Source organism: Impatiens glandulifera, chromosome 1 (assembly GCF_907164915.1).
Source record: "Impatiens glandulifera chromosome 1, dImpGla2.1, whole genome shotgun sequence".
NCBI lineage: Eukaryota > Viridiplantae > Streptophyta > Magnoliopsida > Ericales > Balsaminaceae > Impatiens > Impatiens glandulifera.
In genome coordinates this window covers 116,580,883-116,604,091 of record NC_061862.1, presented here as the reverse complement: position 1 = coordinate 116,604,091, position 23,209 = coordinate 116,580,883, and the positions used below count along the sequence as shown (strand labels likewise).

The 23,209-nt window shown below is 29.5% G+C and overlaps 1 protein-coding gene and 1 pseudogene across 1 annotated transcript; both read left to right on the top strand.

Annotated features, from left to right (window-relative positions):
• Positions 1 to 6,527, top strand: LOC124941218 (annotated as a pseudogene).
• Positions 6,528 to 20,481: 13,954 nt separating this feature from the next.
• LOC124930687 (protein Dr1 homolog) lies at positions 20,482 to 22,975 on the top strand. Its single transcript, XM_047471061.1, has 6 exons — positions 20,482 to 20,637; positions 20,807 to 20,871; positions 21,098 to 21,187; positions 21,643 to 21,737; positions 21,930 to 21,998; positions 22,481 to 22,975. Exons 2-6 carry the CDS (start codon positions 20,817 to 20,819, stop codon positions 22,733 to 22,735), a joined length of 564 nt encoding a protein of 187 aa, XP_047327017.1. The 5' UTR covers positions 20,482 to 20,637; positions 20,807 to 20,816; the 3' UTR covers positions 22,736 to 22,975.
• Positions 22,976 to 23,209: the final 234 nt, after the last annotated feature.

Sequence of the window (23,209 nt, the reverse complement as noted above, 5' to 3'; positions counted from 1 at the left end):
ATGCCCTTTTATCTTTTTGCGGTATTAAAGGTTGTTATACCTTGATTGTATTCCCAACTCTGATTTTAGTGAAGCTTGAACTGGACGTAAAGTCCCGTGGTTTTTACTCCTTGTTTTAAGGAGGTTTTCCACGTAAAAATTTCGTGTGTGCATTGTGTTATTTATTTCCGCTTTTACTTGTGCTTTATTTGCTCCTAAGTTTTTCAATCAAGTAGGGAATAAAATATACGTTTTTCCCAACATATTCTAGGGCAAGACATCACATATATAAGGCTGATCCCTCTTCCCCAAGGACCCATGAATGGAATAATGAAGATATGAACTTCACCCCCATTTGTCTATTATTATTTATTTTGGACTGTTTGGTATAGACCAACAGTATTTCTCTTCTCACTCTTGGTTCTTCTATCCCTTCATCCCAAATTCTCTATTAAAAACCTTCCGCTACCCTTTGATTATAGAATTTCCACCCGGTCATAGAGATCAAGAACCCATAAACACACCTTACAAAACAAGTCGTAACATATTCTCAATTTTGTATTGAGATCAATGTTGGTCGAATACCTGACTGTGCGGCTAATGTGACTTGTTTATATACTAAGGTTTATAGAGATGGAAGTTATAGTCTTGGCTATTTTGTGAAAGATCTTGTTCAATATGATGGTGTATCAGGAGATTTGCAAACTATGACAGCAAACCAAAGTTTTATATTTGGGTATGCTCATACTTATATCCATGTTTTTATTCATGCTACTATGCTACAGATGTGGTAGATGTCCCTTCTTGAAAAGATCTTTGCTCACATACATACGAATGTGTTACGGTTTATTTGTAACTTAGAGTTTATGGGTTCTTGATTTCAAGAATCGAGTTCTTGATCTCTAGGACCGGATGGGAAATATATAAACAAAGGGCAGCGAAGGGGTTTTGTAGTGGAGAATTTGAGATGATGGGAAAAGAAAAATCAAGGGTGAGAAAAGTATACTGCTGGTCTATACCAAATAGTCCAAAACAAAGGTTTAAAACCTAAAATAAAATAGGGGTGAAGAACTTTCACAAGAGAATTCAAATATTCATTTTCATAGGTCCTTGGGGAAGAAGGACCAGCCTTATATAGGTGTTGTCTTGCCCCCACAATATTCAGAATTATTGTTGTAACAACATAACAAAATTCAGTTTGTAAAATAACAGAAAATGAAAACAAAACGGAATAAATAAAAACAGAAATCTAGCCCAAGTGTACATTAGGACCGTGTAGGGTGCTAGAATTATTTTTGAACCGTAGCATTGATACGATAAAGCTTTCTAATCTCATTGTTTTATCAATAATAAATATGAAAAATGGACTTGTCGAAACAAATCAGAATACAAAATTTAATGGTGATGTGTATGTTTTATGGGTTTGAACCAAATGATTTTCTATTGGGTGATCAAATATGTTACAATCGTAACTATTACTCTTAAGGATAGTAATGATTGGCTGATATCTAAAGTATTGATAACTTGAGTTGTAGTAATATTTGAGGTTTTGTTTTTCTCCTGTGTTAATACTACATAGTGTGTTTACATTGCTTTTTGACTTATTTTGATGTTCATGCTAGATGTGGTGCGAGTCAATCTGACAATCTAGATTCGTCTGAACATGCTCTTGATGGAATAGTTGGTTTTGGAAAATCAAACTCTTCCTTTATATCCCAACTTGCTACTTCTGGGACAGTGAAAAAGATTTTCGCACATTATTTGGATGGTGTGAATGCTGGAGGTATTTTTGCAATTGGGCATGTTGTGCAGCCAAAGGTCAACACGACTCATTTATTACCAAACAAGTATGTACTATGTAGTATCATGTTATCATCTATCTGAATTTCATAAACATCTCTTGCATTTTAACTTTAGTTTTGATATTGATGACCATTGATTAACTAGCTGTGACATAAATTTTAGGCCTCATTACAATGTCAATATGACAGCAGTTCAAGTTGGGTCTGAATTTTTTAATCTAACAACAAATGTATCACATGTTGGAGACTATAAAGAGACAATAATTGATAGTGGTATAACTTTAGCTTACTTCCCAGATGCTATATATCATGCATTAGTAAAGAAGGTGAGCTAATCCATTGATCCAAATGTTGTTTCATTAGACTCATTAAATCTTGGTTTTACTTGACATTCTTTTGGTTTCTATCAGATTCTCTAGAAGCCTGATATAAAGTTACAAACCCTTCATGAGTAGCATACATGCTTTCAGCACCCTGGAAGGTATGTAGCTCCTCGTGAGAAAGTTGGTATCGTTTACGCATTTATGTGCTTAAAAATAAATATTGTTTTATTAAAGTTAGTTTTCTTTGGCCAAATTCTCTGAATACTTTTGTAAGGATGATGCTACTTAATAATATCCTCATAGCTGTTTGTTTTATTTGTTTTTCAGAATTCAGTTGAAGCTTGGTCATTCTCTTATTTAAGGTTTTGTTGAAACTTATTTACATATCCAATATCAGGCTAAAGATAGCTATTACATTTTACATGTCTTGTCCATAGATAGCCATACACTATTTATGGTTATTGTTTTATACTTATTGTAGTGCGGATGATGATTTTTTTGCTGTCACCTTTCATTTTAAAAATTCAGTCCTCTTGAAAGTGTATCCTAATGAGTATCTCTTCCTCTTTGTAAGTATCATCTCTTATTCAGACTGCTCACTAACATGATTATTATGCTTTTGTGGCTACTTTGCAAACCAGATGTTGTTACATTGTAATCCTAATATAGTTGTGTGAAGTTAAGGCTTTCTGGTTTTTCTGTACTGCATAGTTTATGTTGTGTGGTCTAGTAGTGGAATTACTGAAGAATCAACTCATGCACCTTTTATTGAAGATTGGATGGCAGGAGTGGGTACATCAGAAGATGGAGAAAGATGGGGTGATGGTGGGATATCCACAGAAAGGTGATCTTATTTCTTAAGTTAGTTAGGTCTTTGGTTAATGTGAAATTGCTTTTCTCATTCTTTTTTATTGAATAACTCTTTGAAAATAAGATTTTACTTAGTGGGTTCCAATTATTAATTGACCATCTCTTTGCCTTTTTCTACATTTTATTTGTTGGTTGTACCAACATTTTCAGAGGGTTCTCATAGTTGTGCATAGTCAAATGTCTGTTAGCATTTAATTCCTTATGTTTCCGCCACAAATTTCTAGCCCAGATTAATAATGATTGAATCTTGTTTGTTAAGTATTTTTTGGTTGTGTACTCATTTGACATGAAAATGGCCTTTGTTACAGTCGAAATCATTGAACCATTTGTCAGCATTTGTGGTATCATTAGTGGTGCAAAAAGGTATGCATGTCATTTTGTTTGTCACTTTGTTTTTTTAATAGAAGTGTTGAAACTATTGCCAATGTTTGTTGTTTATTCATTTGATTTGAAAATGAGAATTATGAATACATTAATAGATGTTGAGAAAAGCAAGTTGAAGGAATTGTTGATGCATTAATAGAAGCTGAGACAACTATATCGACACTCAAATTGCTACGGATACCAAATTGCTAAGGATACCAAATTGCCTAAGGATACCAAATCGCCAAAGGATAGATGAAAATGTGATTAGTAAAGTTATTTCCATCTTAATGAAACTATTTATTTGAAATTTAATGTATTTTATTTAAATAAATAGAATTAGAGGTAATAACATTAATTAATGTTCTTTTCATTTAAATATTTAATTTTTTTTATTATCTTTGAGAATATTGTTTTTATTCAATAATTTAATTTATAAAAAAATAAATATTAAAATATCATTTTAAAAGAATTGTTAAAATAATAGTTTAAAATAAAGTGGACTTTGGTGACGTTTGAATTATTCTTACCAACGCTTAAATAAGCGTCGTTAAACGTTTTCTTTTCGGCAACGCTTAAATTAGTAGTACCGACGCTTAAATAAGCGTTGTTAAAACTTGCGGCCACCCTGCTTTCGGTGACGCAAGTATAAGTGTCGGTAACGTTTTTAAAAGTTGGCAGAGATCTTTTTAATCGTCGTCGTTAGTCTTTTTTGTTATAGTGATCATATTTACTTACTAATTTCCCGGAAGAATAGTAAGAGTGTTAAAGTGCATGTCATATATTTTTTCTTATGCAAGTTCTGATTGCTAGCAACCAATCCATGCAACAAATACTTCCATTCAAGTAAAATCTTGTTTTGAATATATATTTAACCATTTAACTTAATTATTTTATTATAAAATAATATAAAAATATTATTTTATTATATAATCATGAGCAACTCGACATGAAAACTAACGAAGTCTAGAAGAAGAACAATACAAAAAAGTTAGAAAATCATGCCTATAAAAGGAAAATCTACTTGGGCAATACACAAACAAAAGTGGAGATACTGAATTCTCCATTTGAATTTAAATTGCCTATTGAAGTATAGGAAAACTATATAAATGATTGAGAAAATGTAGCTGTAGGAAACTACATAGGGAAAATTAGAGTATCTTTCTCAATTACTAAAGATGCATTGTTGAAGCAATGGAAAGAAAAAGGGCTAGAGAAGAATTTAGAAAATGTTCATGATCTATATTTCTTTAAATTCAAGAAGGGATCTAATTTGGAGGAAATTTTAGGAAATGGACATACATATATAAGATCCAACTACATTAAGTTGGAAAAATGGTCTGAAGACTTGAACCTATTGAATAAGCCAAAAGAAACTGCACAAATATGGTTCAAGCTCTAGAATATACTTGTACATGTGTACAATTCTGAAACCCTTAGTTATTTTGCAAATTATTGGGTAGACCATTATACATTGACTCAATTATTAAAGGAAGAGAGCACCTATCATTTGCTAGAATTAGCATTGAGGTGCATCCTAGAAGCACATTGTCGAAAAGTATGACAGTAATAGACAAAAAATGAAAATTTACTATCATGAAAATCACTTATGAGTGGAGGCCAAACATATGAAAATTACTTTCTGCAATATCTTCCAACATGCAAGCCCAAAATGTAATTTGATTAAGGAAGAAGATTAAAAAATTCATAAAGGCCATAAATTAAAGATGCAGGAAAATAAAATAGAGGTGCCTACAATCAAAGAGCAAAATGTGGTTAAAGAACAAGAAACAAAAAATAAAAAAAAATTATGTACAAGAAGAAAGCAGTACGAAGAAGGAGGTGGAACCTCAACCTAATCATGTTGAAGATATAGTTGAAGAATCGCAATGAAATCAAGTTGAAATGGTTGTTAATGAAAATATAGAGGAAGATACGAAGACTAATCAAGAGGAAGAAGAAAATTACAAGGTTGATACAGAGGAATTCAAAGTTGTTAAGGATTCCAAAGCTAAAGCTGAAGCTAAAGAAAATGAAGACAATGATCTAAAAATTCAAGTTTAGAACAACATTGTGAAAACTTCAAAAATTCTGAAAAATAATTATTTCTATCAAATCAGAACGGGTCATATAAAGAAAGAAATTAAAATGAGAATAATTAGTATTTATCAATCTCTTCAGTTTATCCCCCTTTCATTGCAAGAGGAAGGGGAAGAGAAGGACAAAAGGAAGACTAAGACAACCTGTTTGATACAACAGGATGGTATGGAAATAAAAATCCTGATTGGAATAGTTAGGATTTGATATATATTATAATATTTGTTTGTAATCGATCTCTGTTTATATGTTTGATTGTCAAGAGGAATGGGAAGAGAATGACAAAAGGAAGACTAAGACAACTTGTTTGATACAACAGGTTGGTATGAAAATAAAAATCCTGATTTGAATAATTAGGATTTGATATATATTGTAATCTTTGTTTATAATCTCTGTTTTGTATGTTTGATTCCTAGTTCCTTAAGGTCGTTTGATTGTTATCTTTTAATCATAGTTAAATTTTTTTTAGTTTTAATTTTTTACCCTCCCATTTTGAGATTTTAATGAAATAATTTTAATATTTTTTAAAAAATAATTTAACATTAAATATATATATATATTTTTATATATATATATATATATATTATTATTATTATTAAAGTATATAATTATTTTCTTATATTATGATTTATGAATTTATTATAATAAATATATATCATAAATTATTATTTAAAAAATGTAATTTAACTAATATATTACAATTAAAATTTTAAATAATATCAGAAAGGATTGTTTAAATATATTTGATTTGAAATTATTATTAATTTTAACAAATAAAATATACAGAAATTAAAATTATTAATCCTATTTAATTAATTTTTTTATAATAAAATAATTAAATTAAAAGGTTAAATATATATTAAAAATAAGACTAGCAACGTAGAAATCTAAAATTGTTTTTGCATGTAGGCTTGTTTGGAAACGGAATAATTCCCCTAGTTATGCTTTCAAACAAGGATCTTTCTTGAAACTCTTGATATTACTTTGTGGCTTGGCTGATGGCATGGCATGGCACGGCTCTATCTTGGCTTATGGGTCTGCTTTTACAAATTCCTGCTCCATTCTATTCCACCCTATCAAAACGCGATTTTGATAATATAATTATCATCCCTCAATTTATATAAAACTTTGAAATATTTTAAAATTAAAAAATATAAAAAAACTATTTTACCTTTATATAAATTATTATTTAATCTTTTATCTTAGTAATTTATATTATTAATTATATTAAAAATAATAATATATAATTATCATATAAATGTAATTTTAAAAGAATTAATAAAACTAAAGATCTCCAAAAGCCAAGTGGGCTAACTATATTTTTTAAATAAAAACATATATATATAAAGTATATTAAAACTCTACCCTGGGCTAGAGCCCACCGGAGCCCGCTACGTGGCTCCGCCATTGCTCTTGAGCCCTCTTCTTCTCTAAGCTTTTTTTCGATCAGAATCTCAAAACAGTACCAAATCTACGGGCAGTCCCGAATCCCCGAATCCACTATCGATCTCCTCATCCTTCTTTAAATTTCACTTGCAGGTATCTTTTCAAGTTCGTAAAAGCAATGGGATGAACAAACTTTTCACGCTAGGGTTTAAAACTTCAACAAATTTATTCTTCTGGAACTATCATATTCTATTGATTTTGAGAATATGACTCATATTCGAATTTATTCTTCTAGAAGTTATTTCATACATTTTTCCTATATGATTTGTTTCATGGACAACATTTTCGACTAATTAGGTTAACGTTATTTCCTCCTGTAACATCTTTCTTTTTTTCACTTTTCTGATGATGATGATTTGTTTATTATGAATCAATATAACTGGATCAAACGGTGGAGAGCAATAATAATCTATTTTGACCATTGGACCAAATCATGGCAGTTGAGAATGCTGCAATCAATGTTGTCCAGTCCAATCGGATCGAATGGGACGATCAAAATTTTCAAATGATTGTTAATCATAGGGACGAATCCAGAAACTGGGTTTAGGGTGGGTTTAAATTTAATTTTTTTAAATGAAATCAAAAAAATGAAGAAAAAAAATAATACATGAGAGGATGTAATTTACAAAAATAATCATACTAACAAGTAAAAAAGTATTATTATTATTATTTTTTGTAAATATTGGAACGGTGATATCATGATTTTAATTATTTTAAACAATAATTATTTATTTTAAAATAATATTTAGATATAAAATAAATAAACACAATACAAGAGATAAAAAATACCTATTAATTATAAAAACACTAAAATAATCATATCAAACAAATTCTAAAAAATAACAATCATTTAAATAATCATAATCAAACAAACTTTTAAAAAAAGAAATATCAATAATAATAATAATCTAATATCCTAGAGCTTGTTTGATAATAGGTTTTTCTTGAAATTTTTACCTAAATTTAATATTTTCTCATATTTTACTTCATATATTTAATTATCCCTTTGTTCATAAAATAATAAACTACATTTTATTTAATATATATTCTCTCGTATAATATATTTGAAGTGTAGAATGATGGATGAATTTTAAAAAACTGATTTTTTACAATTAAATCATATAATTATTTTATCAAACCCAACTAAAAATAATTTTTTAGTAAATAAATCAAACAAGCCCTCTCTTTCTATCCCATCACACTCAAATATCGATTATTTCTCCTTCTCTTTCCTTTCTTCCCTCAAACTTTAATTACTTTTTGCCGTAATTGATTATTGATAAGCTCAAGTGAGATCTTGGTTAGAATCTGGGGTGGGCTTAAGCCCACCTCAGCCCCTTAGTCCATCCGTCTCTAGTTAACCACAACAAACAGCAGCATCATATGGTTCCAACGCTGACGGTTTCAAGTTAGCCAAACATCAGGAATAACCGGAACATGTCTAAGATGGTTCCGACGACGTCGATGGTTTTAGGTCAGCCAAACATCGGGAATAACCAGAACAAGCCTCAGATGGTGCTACGGGAATAACAGAACAAGCCTCGGATGGCCTAGTTCACAACGTAATCAATTATTTCATACATTGTTCCCATATGTTTTCGGATGGCCTAGCCTCAGATGATGATTATGATCTTCTACAAATTGCACCACAATAAACATGCCATTTGTTCGGTTACAGATTTTCATTTTAGCCTTACAACCACATCTTGTTTCAGGCCGACTGTTCTTCACATAAACCGCTCATTTATCTTTTCCCCTCTTACCTTCAGAACTACAACAGAAGACCCTATCCAATATCTTACCCAAATTATCACTATGATTACTAGATCTTCTTATTCCAAAACCGACCCTCTTAGCATATGTCAAATAAAAATCATAGGCTTTCTCTTCAATCTCAAACTCCATTCCTAATTCTGGTATAAAATCTTTTATGCTTAATGAATTATTTTTATTCAAATCTATATCAAACAGAAAACAATATTAGCTTCCCTAGATTATAGAAAAATCTTATTATTATATTCTAACCTTCATTGATCGATAACATTAATATCATTTTCTGAACGATCTTCATTGGCTTCGAAATCGCCGACAACTAGTAGATTCACCTTCCATATATATTACTATATTCCTGGAAAAGAAAAACAATTGAGAGAGTTTTAGCTAAAATTTAAATCCAAAAATATGCTACAAACTTAAATTCATATTTTTAAATTATTAGACCATACATAAGCATGCTATTTATTTTAGCTAAATTATTTGAATGTGAAAATTACAAATGGTACAAATCACAATCATTTATACACAACAAATAAAAAAAATAAAAGCATAGATGAAGATCCAAGGTGAAGAGTTCTAAATGCATATATTTTCAATGATTGTACTATTCCAAATTCATTTTTGGGATTTAAGAAGTTCTTAGTTTAATTAGATCTAGTGGAGTGTACAAGAACATATAAATACAACATTTGTGGGTATAGTACCAAAAAATCAATGTTGTCTAAGTTAGTAATCTGGTAGAACATCAAATATTCTATAAACAATAAAGATAATCATCTTACCTGAACTTGAAGAAGAGGAATTCACCAATAATCACAAAAGAGAAGCATGCCCCCAAGAAGCTCTAAATAATTCACCAATAATCACCTGCCCTAATCACCTGAACCTGAATTGAGTAAGATTTGAAAATGTAGTTATGCAAATTCTATATAAGTAGAGAAAAAAGTTAATTTCTATCATAAGTTGTTTTATGGAACTGTAGTTATGCAAATTCAAACATTTTATTGTTCATAGGATATTGAACAGGCAGAATAAATTCCAGAAGAACAAATTCGAATACGATATTCTCAAAATCAATAGAATATGATAGTTTTAGAAGAATAATTTTGTTGAAGTTTTAAACCCTAGCGTGAAAACTTGTTCATCCCATTGCTTTTACGAACTTGAGAAGATACCTGCAAGTGAACTTGAGAAGATACCTGCAAGGTACCTCAAACCCTAGCGTGAAAAGCTTGTTCATCCCATTGCTTTTGCGAACTTGAGAAGATACATGCAAGTGAAATTTAAAGAAGGATGAGGAGATCGATAGTGGATTCGGGGCTGCCCGTGGATTCGATTCTGTTTTGGGATTCTGATCGAAGAAAAAAGCTTGGAGAAGAAGAGGGAGGGATGAAATACAAAAGTAAAAAGAAGTGAGAGAGGAAACGGAGTTATTACTTTGGTCAGTTAAGGGATGATAATTATATTATCAAAACGACGTTTTGATAGGATGGAACAGAATGGAGCAGGAATTTGTAACAGCAGATGTCAGCCCATCTTTCTCTAATAATATATGAAAAATAATAAACTCAATAAAAAAATAAAAATAAAGTAAATTTACGAATCAACGTGGCATGTTATTATGTGGATAGGAGTAAGAAAATTTTAAAAATATCCCAAAACGCTTATTTCGGGTCCCAAAATACACGTGAATAGGAGGGAAAAAATTAAAAATGTCTTGAAACGGTCATTTCGGGACAAAAAAATTGTCCCGAGATAAGTGATTTCGGGACGTGGGGACAACCTGGTAGGCCGCGTCGAATTCGTGAACTTGCTTTCGTTGATTTTTTCGTTCAATTTATCATTCCTCCTAATATATTTATTAATACGGTTTTATTTGATTTTGCTTTTTCTAAATAATGATGTATTTTAATTTAATTTTTTTTACCATTTTTTTAAACATTTTATTGTCTTAATTTAACTTCATTTACAATTTCTTTTTGTTTCATACTATTTAATATATTCAATTTGAATTTGAATTTTATTTATTAAAAAATAAAATTTAAATTTTATCTCACGTGTTTACTCATGAGTCCGATATTTTCAAGACAAAATATTCATGATAATGGAAAAATGAGTTTAGTTAAAGATTTTTTATCGTCCAAATTGTGACTAAAGAATCTAACATATTAATAATATTGTGATTATTATGTTATTATTAATTAGTATTAAAGTCTCAAACAAAATTTAAAATTATATTAAAAAATAAATTATTTTTATTGTTATTGAATTATAATAAAATATTATATTTTTAATTAAATAAATAAAAATAAAATTTTAAAATATAAACGATATAATAAATACAAATATCAACTCAACTAATAAATTAAAAATTAGATTTTTAGTTACATTTATCCATGCTAAATGTCGATTTCTCAACTCAAATCTATCTCAGACCTCAATACATTTCTATAACGGCTCAAAATAAATATTAACATGGCATGCAAACCTACCAAAATTTAAGATTTTTAATATTTTTCCTTTAGTGTAAATATGATATTCTATCCATTTAATTTTGAACCCTTTTGATTATTTTAATTCCTTAAAACAAAATTAATTAGGTTTTTTTATTAAACTTCAACACATTTTATTTGTTTTCTTTAAGCATGCTATTATAATTATTACAGAAATGTTCATTAATATCATACTTTTATTTTTTATTAAATATTGAAAAATGAATATTGAAATAACTAAACAAAAATATCTCAATTTTAAGTAATAAATATACAAATTAAGTTGATAAAAATATTGAAGCTTGAGAAAAATAATTAGGAACTATTGCATTTTATAATTGTACATTGCTGGCTTATTTTGTCGTCGTCCATGCTTCTTCTTATATACGAATATTCGACATTTTTTTGACGTGAAAGGATCTATTACTAATGAGTAGGTTTCTTATCTATTCGAATGTTTGTCTTTAAGGAAGATCTATGCGATCCGAAATTGGTTGGTCATATGAAATCACATCCTTTAATTTTCCAAATTTGGAACTTCCTTCACATTCAACCAAATTGGCTGATTCAAAAGCTAAAATGATCACCCTACTTCGGTGATCATTTCTCTTAAATGCATAGGGATGATTCATCCATATTTCATCAAGTTGGCTCAAGAACAATCAAAATGTCATTAATGGCTTTTGGCTGATTCGATCCACTTGAAGCTTCCACCGACATAAGGATGTTATAAATAGCCACCTTTATCATTCTAAAGGCAAGAGATAACATTTCAATCCATGAATCAAAGAAATTCAAAAATCCGCCATTTTTGGATTTTTCTAATTTTCTGTTTAAAGCTCTAAAACTTGAATCCAAGCATCCCAAAAGTTTCCCTAAGATCTAAAGAGTGTTCTCCAATCATTGGTAAGTTTCCCATCATTCTTTAATTCATACTTCTAATTTAAAATTAAAATTTTTATATATCAATTTTTATAAATTTGTATGTTGTCTGATTCTTAAATTTTATGGTTGAAAATCAATCTTATGATCACTTATGAGCTTTCTGTGAAAGCAAAAACCGATCAATCGGTCTTAATAAGAAAAAACTAAATTTGAATTTAAAAAAAATGGGTTTGTTGTTATTGGGTTATTTTTCTTGAATCATAACTTAGAAAGTTTCCCAACATGATTGTAATCATGTTGGACACCAGTTTGGATCATGTTTGATCCATCACGATCATATTTGATCAAAATCAATTTTTTCAAAAATAATTGAAATTTTTTTGTTCTTGATTTGGTCAAAATGAACAAAGAGTGTTCTTATTTTAGTACAAATCAATTATATGAGATATAAGAAAGCTATTGGATAACTCATTTCTCCTCAAAACAGTTTTAAAATCAAAAATTCAAATTTTTATCACAAATTGTATTGAATGATTTGATCATCATCCAGGTCGATTGATACCTTGAGATGATGATCAACATACTTCTAAGAACTTTGTGAAGTTACCCAAACCCTTGGATCAAAGAATCCAAGATAAAAAAAATTACAAAACATGCACTTTTGTGTTCTTGAGGACCGAGTGGTCCGACCTAGGACCGAGAAGTCTGATCGACAACCATCAGTCCGAACCGAGACCTAAGACTGAGAAAATTCGAACCCAAGACCGAGAAGTCCGACCGAGATATTTGATAGGACCGACGGGTCCGATCGATGTTCTTGAGCTAGGACTAAGAGTTTCGACTGAGGATTTTTATATCCTAGACCGAGAAGTCTAACCTAGGGCTGAGAAATCTTGACCCTGACCGAGAATTCCTAAATCTAGGACCGATGAGGTTAGCCTAAGGCTAGCCCAAGACCGATGGGTTTATACACCTAGACCGATTATCTTAGTCAAATATCGAGAGTCCTTAAAACCTAGATCGAGGGACTTCGGCACTCCGAACGAAGGTCTCAAGCCTCAACAGAGAGGCTCTTAGATTTAAATTGAGGATTTTTAGATCTCATCCGATAAAAACAAACCAAGGCCTATGACTCCGGGCTTAAGGCCTGACTGGTTTCATTTTTCAAAACCCAAAATTATTTTTGTAATTTTGGGACCTCTAAATATTTTCTAAAAATCCCAAGTGAATTGAAAATGATTTCAAAAATTTTTGGGGATGTTTTCACAAAAAAATTATTTTGACTAAAGCTTGTTTGGTATTTATTTCTAAACCCTAACACCCATAAAATGATTAATGTTCTTCAGGTATAATCCTCTATAGTTATCATCATCAATAAGTACCAGCATTTATATATTGTTGTTTCAATATTTTAAATAACGCTAAAAACTAAAAGTATGACTAGGACCGGAAGAATAATTGGTTAAAGCTCAAACGTTATATAATCGATTTTCAAAAGTCAACTTTATTAGTAGAGACCGTATTTTAAATGGGTACGGAGGATGAAGCGCTAAAGCCCTTTTCCGAGTATCACCGAACTACGAACTAAAAAAAATTATGGCAAATACGTTTGTATGTGTATGTCATCTATATATATATAATGATGCTTAATTTTTAAAGTGTCCGGATTGCCGGGTCGAGAGCTGTGGTTAATTTGAATACTTGGGTCGGATTGTGGGTTGACCCGTTTTTAAATTTAAAACGGTTAAAAATAAAATTAAAAATGCTAGAGGTATGTTTCGAACTCGCAACCTAACAAAACAAGTACAACTCTTTAACCAACTAGGCTACAAAGACTTTATATTTTAAATTCAACACCTAATTTGATAAATGCGGGACGTTTTAATATTAATATAAGTTCAACTTTTTAACTAACTAATCTATATATATATAATGATGTTTAATTTTTAAAGTGTCCGGATTGCTGGGTCGAGAGCTGTGGTTAATTTGGATACTTGGGTCGGATTGTGGGTTGACCCGTTTTTAAATTTAAAACGGTTAAAAATAAAATTAAAAATGCTAGAGGTATGTTTCGAACTCGCAACCTAACAAAACAAGTACAACTCTTTAACCAACTAGGCTACAAAGACTTTATATTTTAAATTCAACACCTAATTTGATAAACGCGAGACGTTTTAATATTAATATAAGTTCAACTTTTTAACTAACTAATCTATATATATATATATAATGATGCTTAATTTTTAAAGTGTCCGGATTGCCGGGTCGAGAGTTGTGGTTAATTTGGATACTTGGGTCGGATTGTGGGTTGACCCGTTTTTAAATTTAAAACGGTTAAAAATAAAATTGCTAGAGGTATGTTTCGAACTTGCAACCTAACAAAATAAATACAACTCTTTAACCAACTAGGTTAAAAAGACTTTATATTTTAAATTCAACACCAAATTTGTTAAACGCGGGACGTTTTAATATTAATATAAGTTCAAGTTTTTAACTAACTAATATATAATGATGTTGAGTAAATGGATAATTGGGTCGGATTGTGGGTTGACTCACCCATAAACTTAAAACGGTTAAAAATAAAATAAAAAATGTTATCCGTAATTTTTTTCACGGTTTTTATATTATTACTCGTGCAAATGCACGGGCTAAATGCTAGTTTTTATTAATTTTAAAAATCAATTGGCGACTTTATTTTCAAAATAAATAATATTTTAAATTAATTATGTTTAATTAAATTAAAAAAGCGGATTTTCTAAAAATCAAATTGTAATTTGATTAACGTAAATCACTAGATTATTTAAAATTGAACTCCGAATTAATTATTTTTAATTAATTTTAAAAACAGTCAGGAATCATTAAAAAATTTTAAAATAATGTTAAATTTATAAGAAAATTTTTGACACGCAAATCGAGGTTGAAATTCTCGAATTTCAAGATTTTCACGGAAGCCGGAACCTAAGGGTTTTTTCCGGGTTACAAATATTGTTCATTATTATAAATTGATTATATGTAAAAAAATGTTAATACAAAAATATATGATAAATACAAAAAAAAATTATAATATATACAATAACATATATTATTAATTTGGTGAGTAATTTATAAATTTTAAAACATTTATGTTTATTATTACATACGTTATCATGAGAGAAAATGATAAGAAACGAATTTTGGGTTTTAGTTTTGGGTTAGATTAGATCCGAGAAATTCATCTAGGTTATTTTTAGTGATGGTTGGAGATCAACTAAAATTATGGGTGAGCAAACAGATAAAACCAATCTATTTTATTTGATTCGTATTAAATTCAAACTAAATTTATTCAATCTATCATCCAAATTATTTTACTAATTAATATGGATCGGATATAGATTGAATTAAATACGGTTTGGACAATTCAAATTAAAAAAAAATATTTATATATTCGTAAATGTTAAATTGAAACTATTCAATAATTTTAAATTAATTAGATTATTTAAATCAAATACGAATTAAACTCATTCTGAATTTATTTCAAAAGGGAATAGTCAATATCAGTTTGGATTAGTCCGTCAAATGCTCACTTCTTGGATTAAGAAAATCTAATTACTTAATTTATTTTATTATTTAATATTTAATCTATTTAATTATAAAAAAATAATATTAAATTTTTATTGTTATAATTAATTTTATTTATTAAAAAAAAGAAACTTTTTGAACAAAAAATGTAAAAATAAGTAAAAAGTTTATTATATTGAGGTTAAATTTAATTTAAAGAATAATAAATTGGAAAATATTTTTTTATTTAGATTGTTTGGATAATTTGAATAATCATAATTCAATCCGAATTTAATCTTATTCAGACTCAATCCAATCCGATCTCAATTCGGATGAAATTAGTATTTAGGATTTGGATGGATTTCAGATTAATTCATTGCAGTTCACGCATAATGTTCCCTCTCTCATTTTCTCAATCATAATTATAATATTATATATTTTTTTTCTTTTATAAATTAAACCTTCTTTTATAATGAAAATAATAATAATTATTTATTTATTAAAATAAATTATTTTAATTATTTATATAATATCAAAAACTTATTTAAAATAAAAAATAATTAATAAAATAAAATTTTAATAATAATAATAATAACTAATAATAATATAATCATTTATATATAATTAATTTTAAATATAAATATTAATAACATTATAATAAATTAATTAAAATATAAAATATAAAAAAGTAAAAATAAATAACAATTATATATAAAAAATATTTACAAAGTTAAATATAAAATATTTTAATAAAACAATTATAGCATGTTATAATATATGTTATTAGGTATATTTAATTTCATCAATTATTAATATATAATATTTTAAAGACTTTAACTTATATTAGATATATAATTTTTTTATAAATAATTTTTTTGAATATTCAACAATTTTTTTATAAGTATTATTTTTTATAAATATATATATATATATATATATATATATATATATATATATATAATTAGTATGGTATGATATTAAATGTTTATATTTTATTAAATTATGACACATCTAATATTTTATATATTTTAAACAATTATGAAATAAAAATATAATATTTTATATTTTTAATTAAATAAAATATAATAAAAATATTTATAAATAATATTAATAATTTCTTCTTAATAATTCAAACATCATGAATGAGAATGGAAATATCCACACATTATCAATAAGGCCTTGTTCGAATTTGGGTTTTTAAATAACTCAATAAAATCAAATATCATTTCACTCATTCTCATTCATTAAATTAATTAATTTATTAACTAAAATTCCAAAATATTCTTTATTTTAAATTATTATTATTATTTATTTATATATATTAATATCATTTAAGTCTTTTTACTAAAAAAAAACATCATCATCTTTTCAAAATTATCACCAATAATTCTCTTTTTCTCTCTCCCAGTTATTTAAATAACATAGACCGAATAAGGCCTAAAAATGATTAATACTCTTAACCAAACACTATATTTCTATTAATAATACATATTCTCATTTCACAATTTAGGGGTGGCCAAAAAATCTGATCCGAAAGACCCGATCTGTTAATCCGATCCGAAAAAATATGTATCCGATGGATCAGATTGGATTCGGATATCGATCCGAAATTTTTACCGGATTTCCGGATCGGATACGGATCGGGCAAAAAAATCGGATACCCGAAGCCGATCCGGTGATTTTTAAAATTTATTAAATAAACAAACCCAAACAAAAATCTATCTCTTCCTTTCTTCTCTTTACAAACTCAAACAAAAATATAAAATCTCTCTCTTCTTTATGTTTTCTCCCATTTTCCTTTACAAACCCACAAACCCAAACAAAAATATGTCTCTTCCATTTGTCTTTTTCTCGTTTCCCTTTACATCTGTTTGTGAATCCGTTCTAAAATCGTTATTATTCATAACTGAGATCCTTAATAGAACAATTTTAATTTTCTAGCATATGAAAAAAATTAGAAATATAAAAAAATCGGATCAGCGGGTATCTAACTGACCAATCCGATCTGATTCGGTATTTTCGGATCGGATAGTAGTCGGATATCGGATCGGATACGGATCGCAACTTTAAAAAAAAATAGAGACAGATATCCGATCCGAAATACCGGATCAGATCCGATCCATAGGTTTGTCCACCCCTACATCTATTAATCTAATTTCTATTCACATTCCCTTATTTGAACCAAAAGCCCCTATGTTTATTTAGTTTTGTTATTTGAGTTTATCTACACACAAATATGATTAAAATTGATTTATTTATTATCACTATAATTTTTAAATTAATTATGGACTACTTCATTTATCCCGATTTATCCACCTGATCAATGACGAACAACATAAATTTAGACTACAAAGGAGCACACGAAAGCACATTGTTTTTGAAATTTCATTCAGTTGATGTTACATATAACATAATGCTATATTTGATGTGTGGGAGGAGCTTGGGGCTCTAACCGCGTTCCTTTTAAAGAATGAGTCGGCAACTCATAGACAGTGGCTTGGTTAAGGGAACCCATCGAAGTCGTAGCAAAAGAGAGTCTTCATATATTGTCACTTCTTATGGACCCAAACATGGGTGATTATCAATGACTAGGATGAAGATTGGGTGAAACTAAGTAGAGGTCTAAACCGAATGATGTTGAAGAATCAACAGATGAGTTGGGGTTAGGGGTGAAATGTCACTCGAACTCAAAGCTAGCTGGTTCTCCCCGAAATGCGTTGAGGTGCAATAGTTGACTGAACATCTAGTGGTGAAACACTGTTTCAGTGCGGTCGTCAGGGCCAGACCTATTTGGAGGCGAGATAGGCCATTATCTCGGGGCCCCGCCTACCAAGGGGGCAAATTTTTTAATATATATATATATATTATATTTAATATGATGCAAAAGTCTTGCCACGATTTTTACCTGCGTAACCTGACGGCGGCTGCCCTCAATCCCCATCTGGCCCATCTCATGGCCCCGAAGGTATCAAACAATTATAATCCTTCTTAATCTGATCATCTGATTCAAATCTTGTTTGATTATTCAATTTGTTGATCTTACAGGCTGAATAAAAAATTATTTTTTCTTATAGACTTATGTGATTTTGATGAAATATCTGAAATAGGTGAATCTTTAGTGCATTACTTGCGTTAATAGATTTTTTCTTTGTTATATTATCAATGAAGTTTTGGAATTTGTAAGATAGAACTCAAAATCAATATCATAGAAATTAATTTTAAAATATATTGAAAAGATGATTTTTTAGTTCTATAGTTCTATTACTCCATGATATGAATGAATGTATTGTTGACTTAGGTTGTGTTGATTAAATTAACTTTGTTTGAAAAGAGTAGATGAATTCAATCTTTATTTGATGAAATAGTAAATTGTGATAATTTCAGAATATGTAAACTACAAAAATTGGTTGTAGCTACTATAATATCTTGTGTAAAATGTCTTCTAAATATTTGTTTAGAGCTCAAAAGAGAAAATTGAAACAAAGGGAGGATGTATCAATTCAAAGTCAAGTCGGTGATATTAACAAATATTTTAGTAAAAATAACATAATAGAAAGAGAAGAATTAGGATATAGTTTTGTAATTGAAGAACAAAGTGACTATGAAGATGAAGAATTTGTTGAGGCTGTCAATTTGGGTGAATCGAATGAAAAATTGGAGAATGACTCTCAATATGAAAAATTAAATTTGATTGAGAATTTGGAGGATCGTAGACATTGAAATAACATTAGTAAAAATTTGAGAGATTACTTGAAACATATGAGTCCAAAAAGAGTGGATGTTTTTTTGTTTCCTAAGAATAGTAACAATAAGTATTTTGATTCATCGCATTATACACGGATAATAGTAAATGGACAAACATTTGATAGACTATGGCTTGTATATTCTATTTCATTAGATAGAATATTTTGCTTTTGTTGTAAGTTGTTCAAGACTAAACAAGTGATGAGTTAAATGGGGAATTTGGGGAATTTGAGTAATGACGGATACAAAGACTAACATAATATAAATAGAAGTCTTAAACATAATGAAGTTAGTAGGAACCATATAGATTGCATGTGTTGCTTGAGTTGAATTAGAAAAGAGGCTGAAAAAAAAATCAAACAATTGATGATAGTATGCAACTTCAAATCAACAAAGAAAGACAACATTGGTGGCAAGTGTTCACAAGAATAATCTCAATTGTGAAAACGGAATAATCTCAATTGTGAAAATGCTTGCCAAAAATACTTTGGCCTTCCGAAGAAATGATGAGAAACTTTATGTCAAAAACAATGAACTATGTTTGCAAATGATAAAAATGGTTGTTGAGTTTGATCTAGTGATGGAGGAACATGTTCGACGTTGTGAAGTAATGGAATCACAATATACATATGTAAATCTGTCAATTAAATTATACATATTTGATCATTATTTTTGTCTCTAAATCAGCTAAACGAGTGATGTTTATTTAGTTATTCAAATATTGCTAACTTTTGTCTTTTTATTGACGTGGTATATTGTTTCTAGTTTATATATATCGCATACTAAACTTTACGACAACAAAAGGGCCCATTTTTCATTTCTTGCCTTAGGTCTTATCGAACACAAGTACGACTCTACCGGTCTCGAGAGCGGTATCAAATCGAGGCAAATTCTGAATACTAGATAAAACCTCAAACTAATAGAGTGAGACGTTTTGGATAAGCTTCATCGTCGATAGGGAACCGTCATATCACTATATAAGGTCCCTAAATGACTGCTTAGTGTGTCATCCGGTTAAAAAAAATGGACAAAAGAATAGAGCGAATTAAAATTGATCTTTATTTAGGAGTTTGGGGATAGATTTTGTATTCCTCCACAAAACAAGTGGGCCCCACTACGAAATTCCAGTTTCTGATTTCATTTTGCCCTAATCGCCTGCACACCATTCCAATAATCCATTACTTCCGTCCCTTTATCTGTATGTAAAATTATAGCCTGATCGATTCGCCCCTCCTCTCTACAGTCTAATCGTATTTCGTTTCGTTTGATGTTTTCAAGAATTTGTTACCTTTAGATTGAAGATTCCGGAGATATCCGACATCGGTAAGTCACTCTTTCTTTGGCTGCTATTTTTATCCTTGTGTGCTTGCTTTGTGTAAATGAAAATCAAGATCTCCAAGGTTTATACTGTTTAGTATGATTGTATGTCCATCAATATCATGGATTATACCCATCGTCGTTCGATTCTTAGGTCTTTTTTTTTATCATGAAGGTTAAGCAATATGGATCCAATGGACATTGTTGGAAAGACAAAAGAAGACGCTTCACTTCCCAAAGGTTTCACGCAACTTTTCTCTTTATTTGTATGATTGTTTCTACCTAAATATCTTCTCTAATGCGTGAAATAAGTATGTGGTACAAGTCGACCATTTCTATGTTTCACAATATTTATGTGTGGATTTGTGTTTCGCAATTATTCAATGTAAGAAAAAAACATAAGTTTCTTGAAGCAATTAAAATGTTTAGACTTGTAAAATTTCTTTAATAAGTACATATCTTACAGCTACCATGACTAAGATTATCAAGGAGATGCTGCCGCCTGATGTTCGTGTAGCAAGAGATGCTCAAGATCTTCTAATTGAATGTTGTGTAGGTGAGCACTACTTATTACTTCATAGCTCTGTTTTAATCTCATCATTTGAATCAGTGTAGTATTTTGATCAATGATTTCTTGACTTCAATGGGTTTCTTTCCTTTCATTTCTAGGATTTAGGAATTAGCTCTATGTGCTTTTCATGTCTTAATTGTTATGATTCATAGGGAATAGGGCGATGTTATCATAGTTTATTACCATATATTTCTATGAAAAGAAATGAATGATTGAAATTTGGGTATCAATTACACCTAGGAAAGGGAAACATTTGTCCTCTAATAATTTACTCTTCAAGTTAAAGCCAAATTTTGCCCTTAGAGATTTTATTTTCTCCAGCATTCATGGATTAACCAGTAATGGTTGTGGGGGAATCTGAACGAAGTCTAAAGAAAATGATTCATGTTAATTTGCATGGATGCTCTCTGTTGTTGACTTCTCTTTTTATGCTTTTGTAGAGTTTATAAACCTCATATCATCAGAGTCCAATGAAGTCTGTAACAGAGATGATAGAAGAACAATCGCACCAGAGCATGTACTGAAGGCTTTAGAGGTAGCTGAAACATACTTACAGTTGGATTTTACATCTTTTCTTTTCACCTTTCATATAATGTTATAACTGAAAGCAATCCCGAAGAATTATATCCTCCTAACAACCATGAACAGAACGAACCTAATCTTGTAGAAACTGCAATAACTATCTAGCTTCATGCATTCTCTTAAAAGTTGCTTCCTTTGTTGCCAGGTTCTGGGCTTTGGGGATTACATTGAAGATGTTTATGCTGCCTATGAGCAACACAGGCTTGAAACAATGGTATATTCTATTTTAATACAGTTTCTAGCATGGGAATACTAGTATCATGTTTTTGACGATTTAGCTGGTCACTATGTGCCTATTATGATTCATTTCTACTACATGTTCCAAATTATTCTGTAGATGATGTAATCCTTTGTTTCAATTAGTATAGTAATTCTTTTTCTCAATCATAAATCAAATTACTTTTCTTAATTATGAAACTGATTATTTTATAGATCATTGTGATTTTGATGAAACATAGATTGTTCTGGATCCTAATCAACATGAGAAAATGGTATACTATATTTGGTTCCTTTGTTTGACGAATTCTCATCTGGATCCCAATTTAGATCCAGAAACAAAAAGTGTTTCCATATAGGTTGTTGCATTCCAATAGATTCTAATTAAAATGATATCCAACTAGAATTGTTAGTTTTGAGGCCTAAAAGATTAAGCTGATCACTTAGTACTGTTGGTTTTGTTGGAAAATGAAATTGCAGCAAGATACGCTAAAAAGTGGAAAATATAACAACGGTGCAGAAATGACAGAGGAAGAAGCATTGGCTGAGCAACAGAGGATGTTTGCAGAGGCACGAGCAAGAATGAACAGTGGTGTGGCAATCCCTAAACAATCAGTAGAAGCAGAAGCTGCTGTTGTCCCTCAACAACAAACAGATGATGCTGCCCTAGCGGTCCTAGCTGCCTCAAATGCTGCCCCAAATGTTGTAGAAGAAACAAAGGAAAGCTTGTTTTAGCTTATAACCAGCCCCGACTCTCATGCAACCTGTTGAATAATATGATTAGGCTAGGATCTAATTAGTCTACCTTAGACTGTTGTTTAATTAAATGCACATATTCCATTCTCTTACATGTGTAAATGAGAAAGCTGTTTGTTATTACCACTCAGCTATTGGTGTTTAATTTCTATCTTGCATTTGAATGATGGTGTTATTTTATATAATTGGTTTAAATGTCACATGTTGTTTTGGATAACTAACATTCTTTTGTGTTGCACATAAGATGAGGTGGGTGTTTTTTTTCTTTTCTTTTAAATGGTTTGGATGTGAAGAATAAAACCCATAATCTTGAAGATAAGAATGATTGTCTCTGATGCAAATGCATGTATTTATGCTAATACATGCATATAAATTACTTGAATATCTACTTCAACAAAATTTGTCTAAATTATCTGTGGTGATAGGGGTTGATTTATCCTTTCATATTTGATT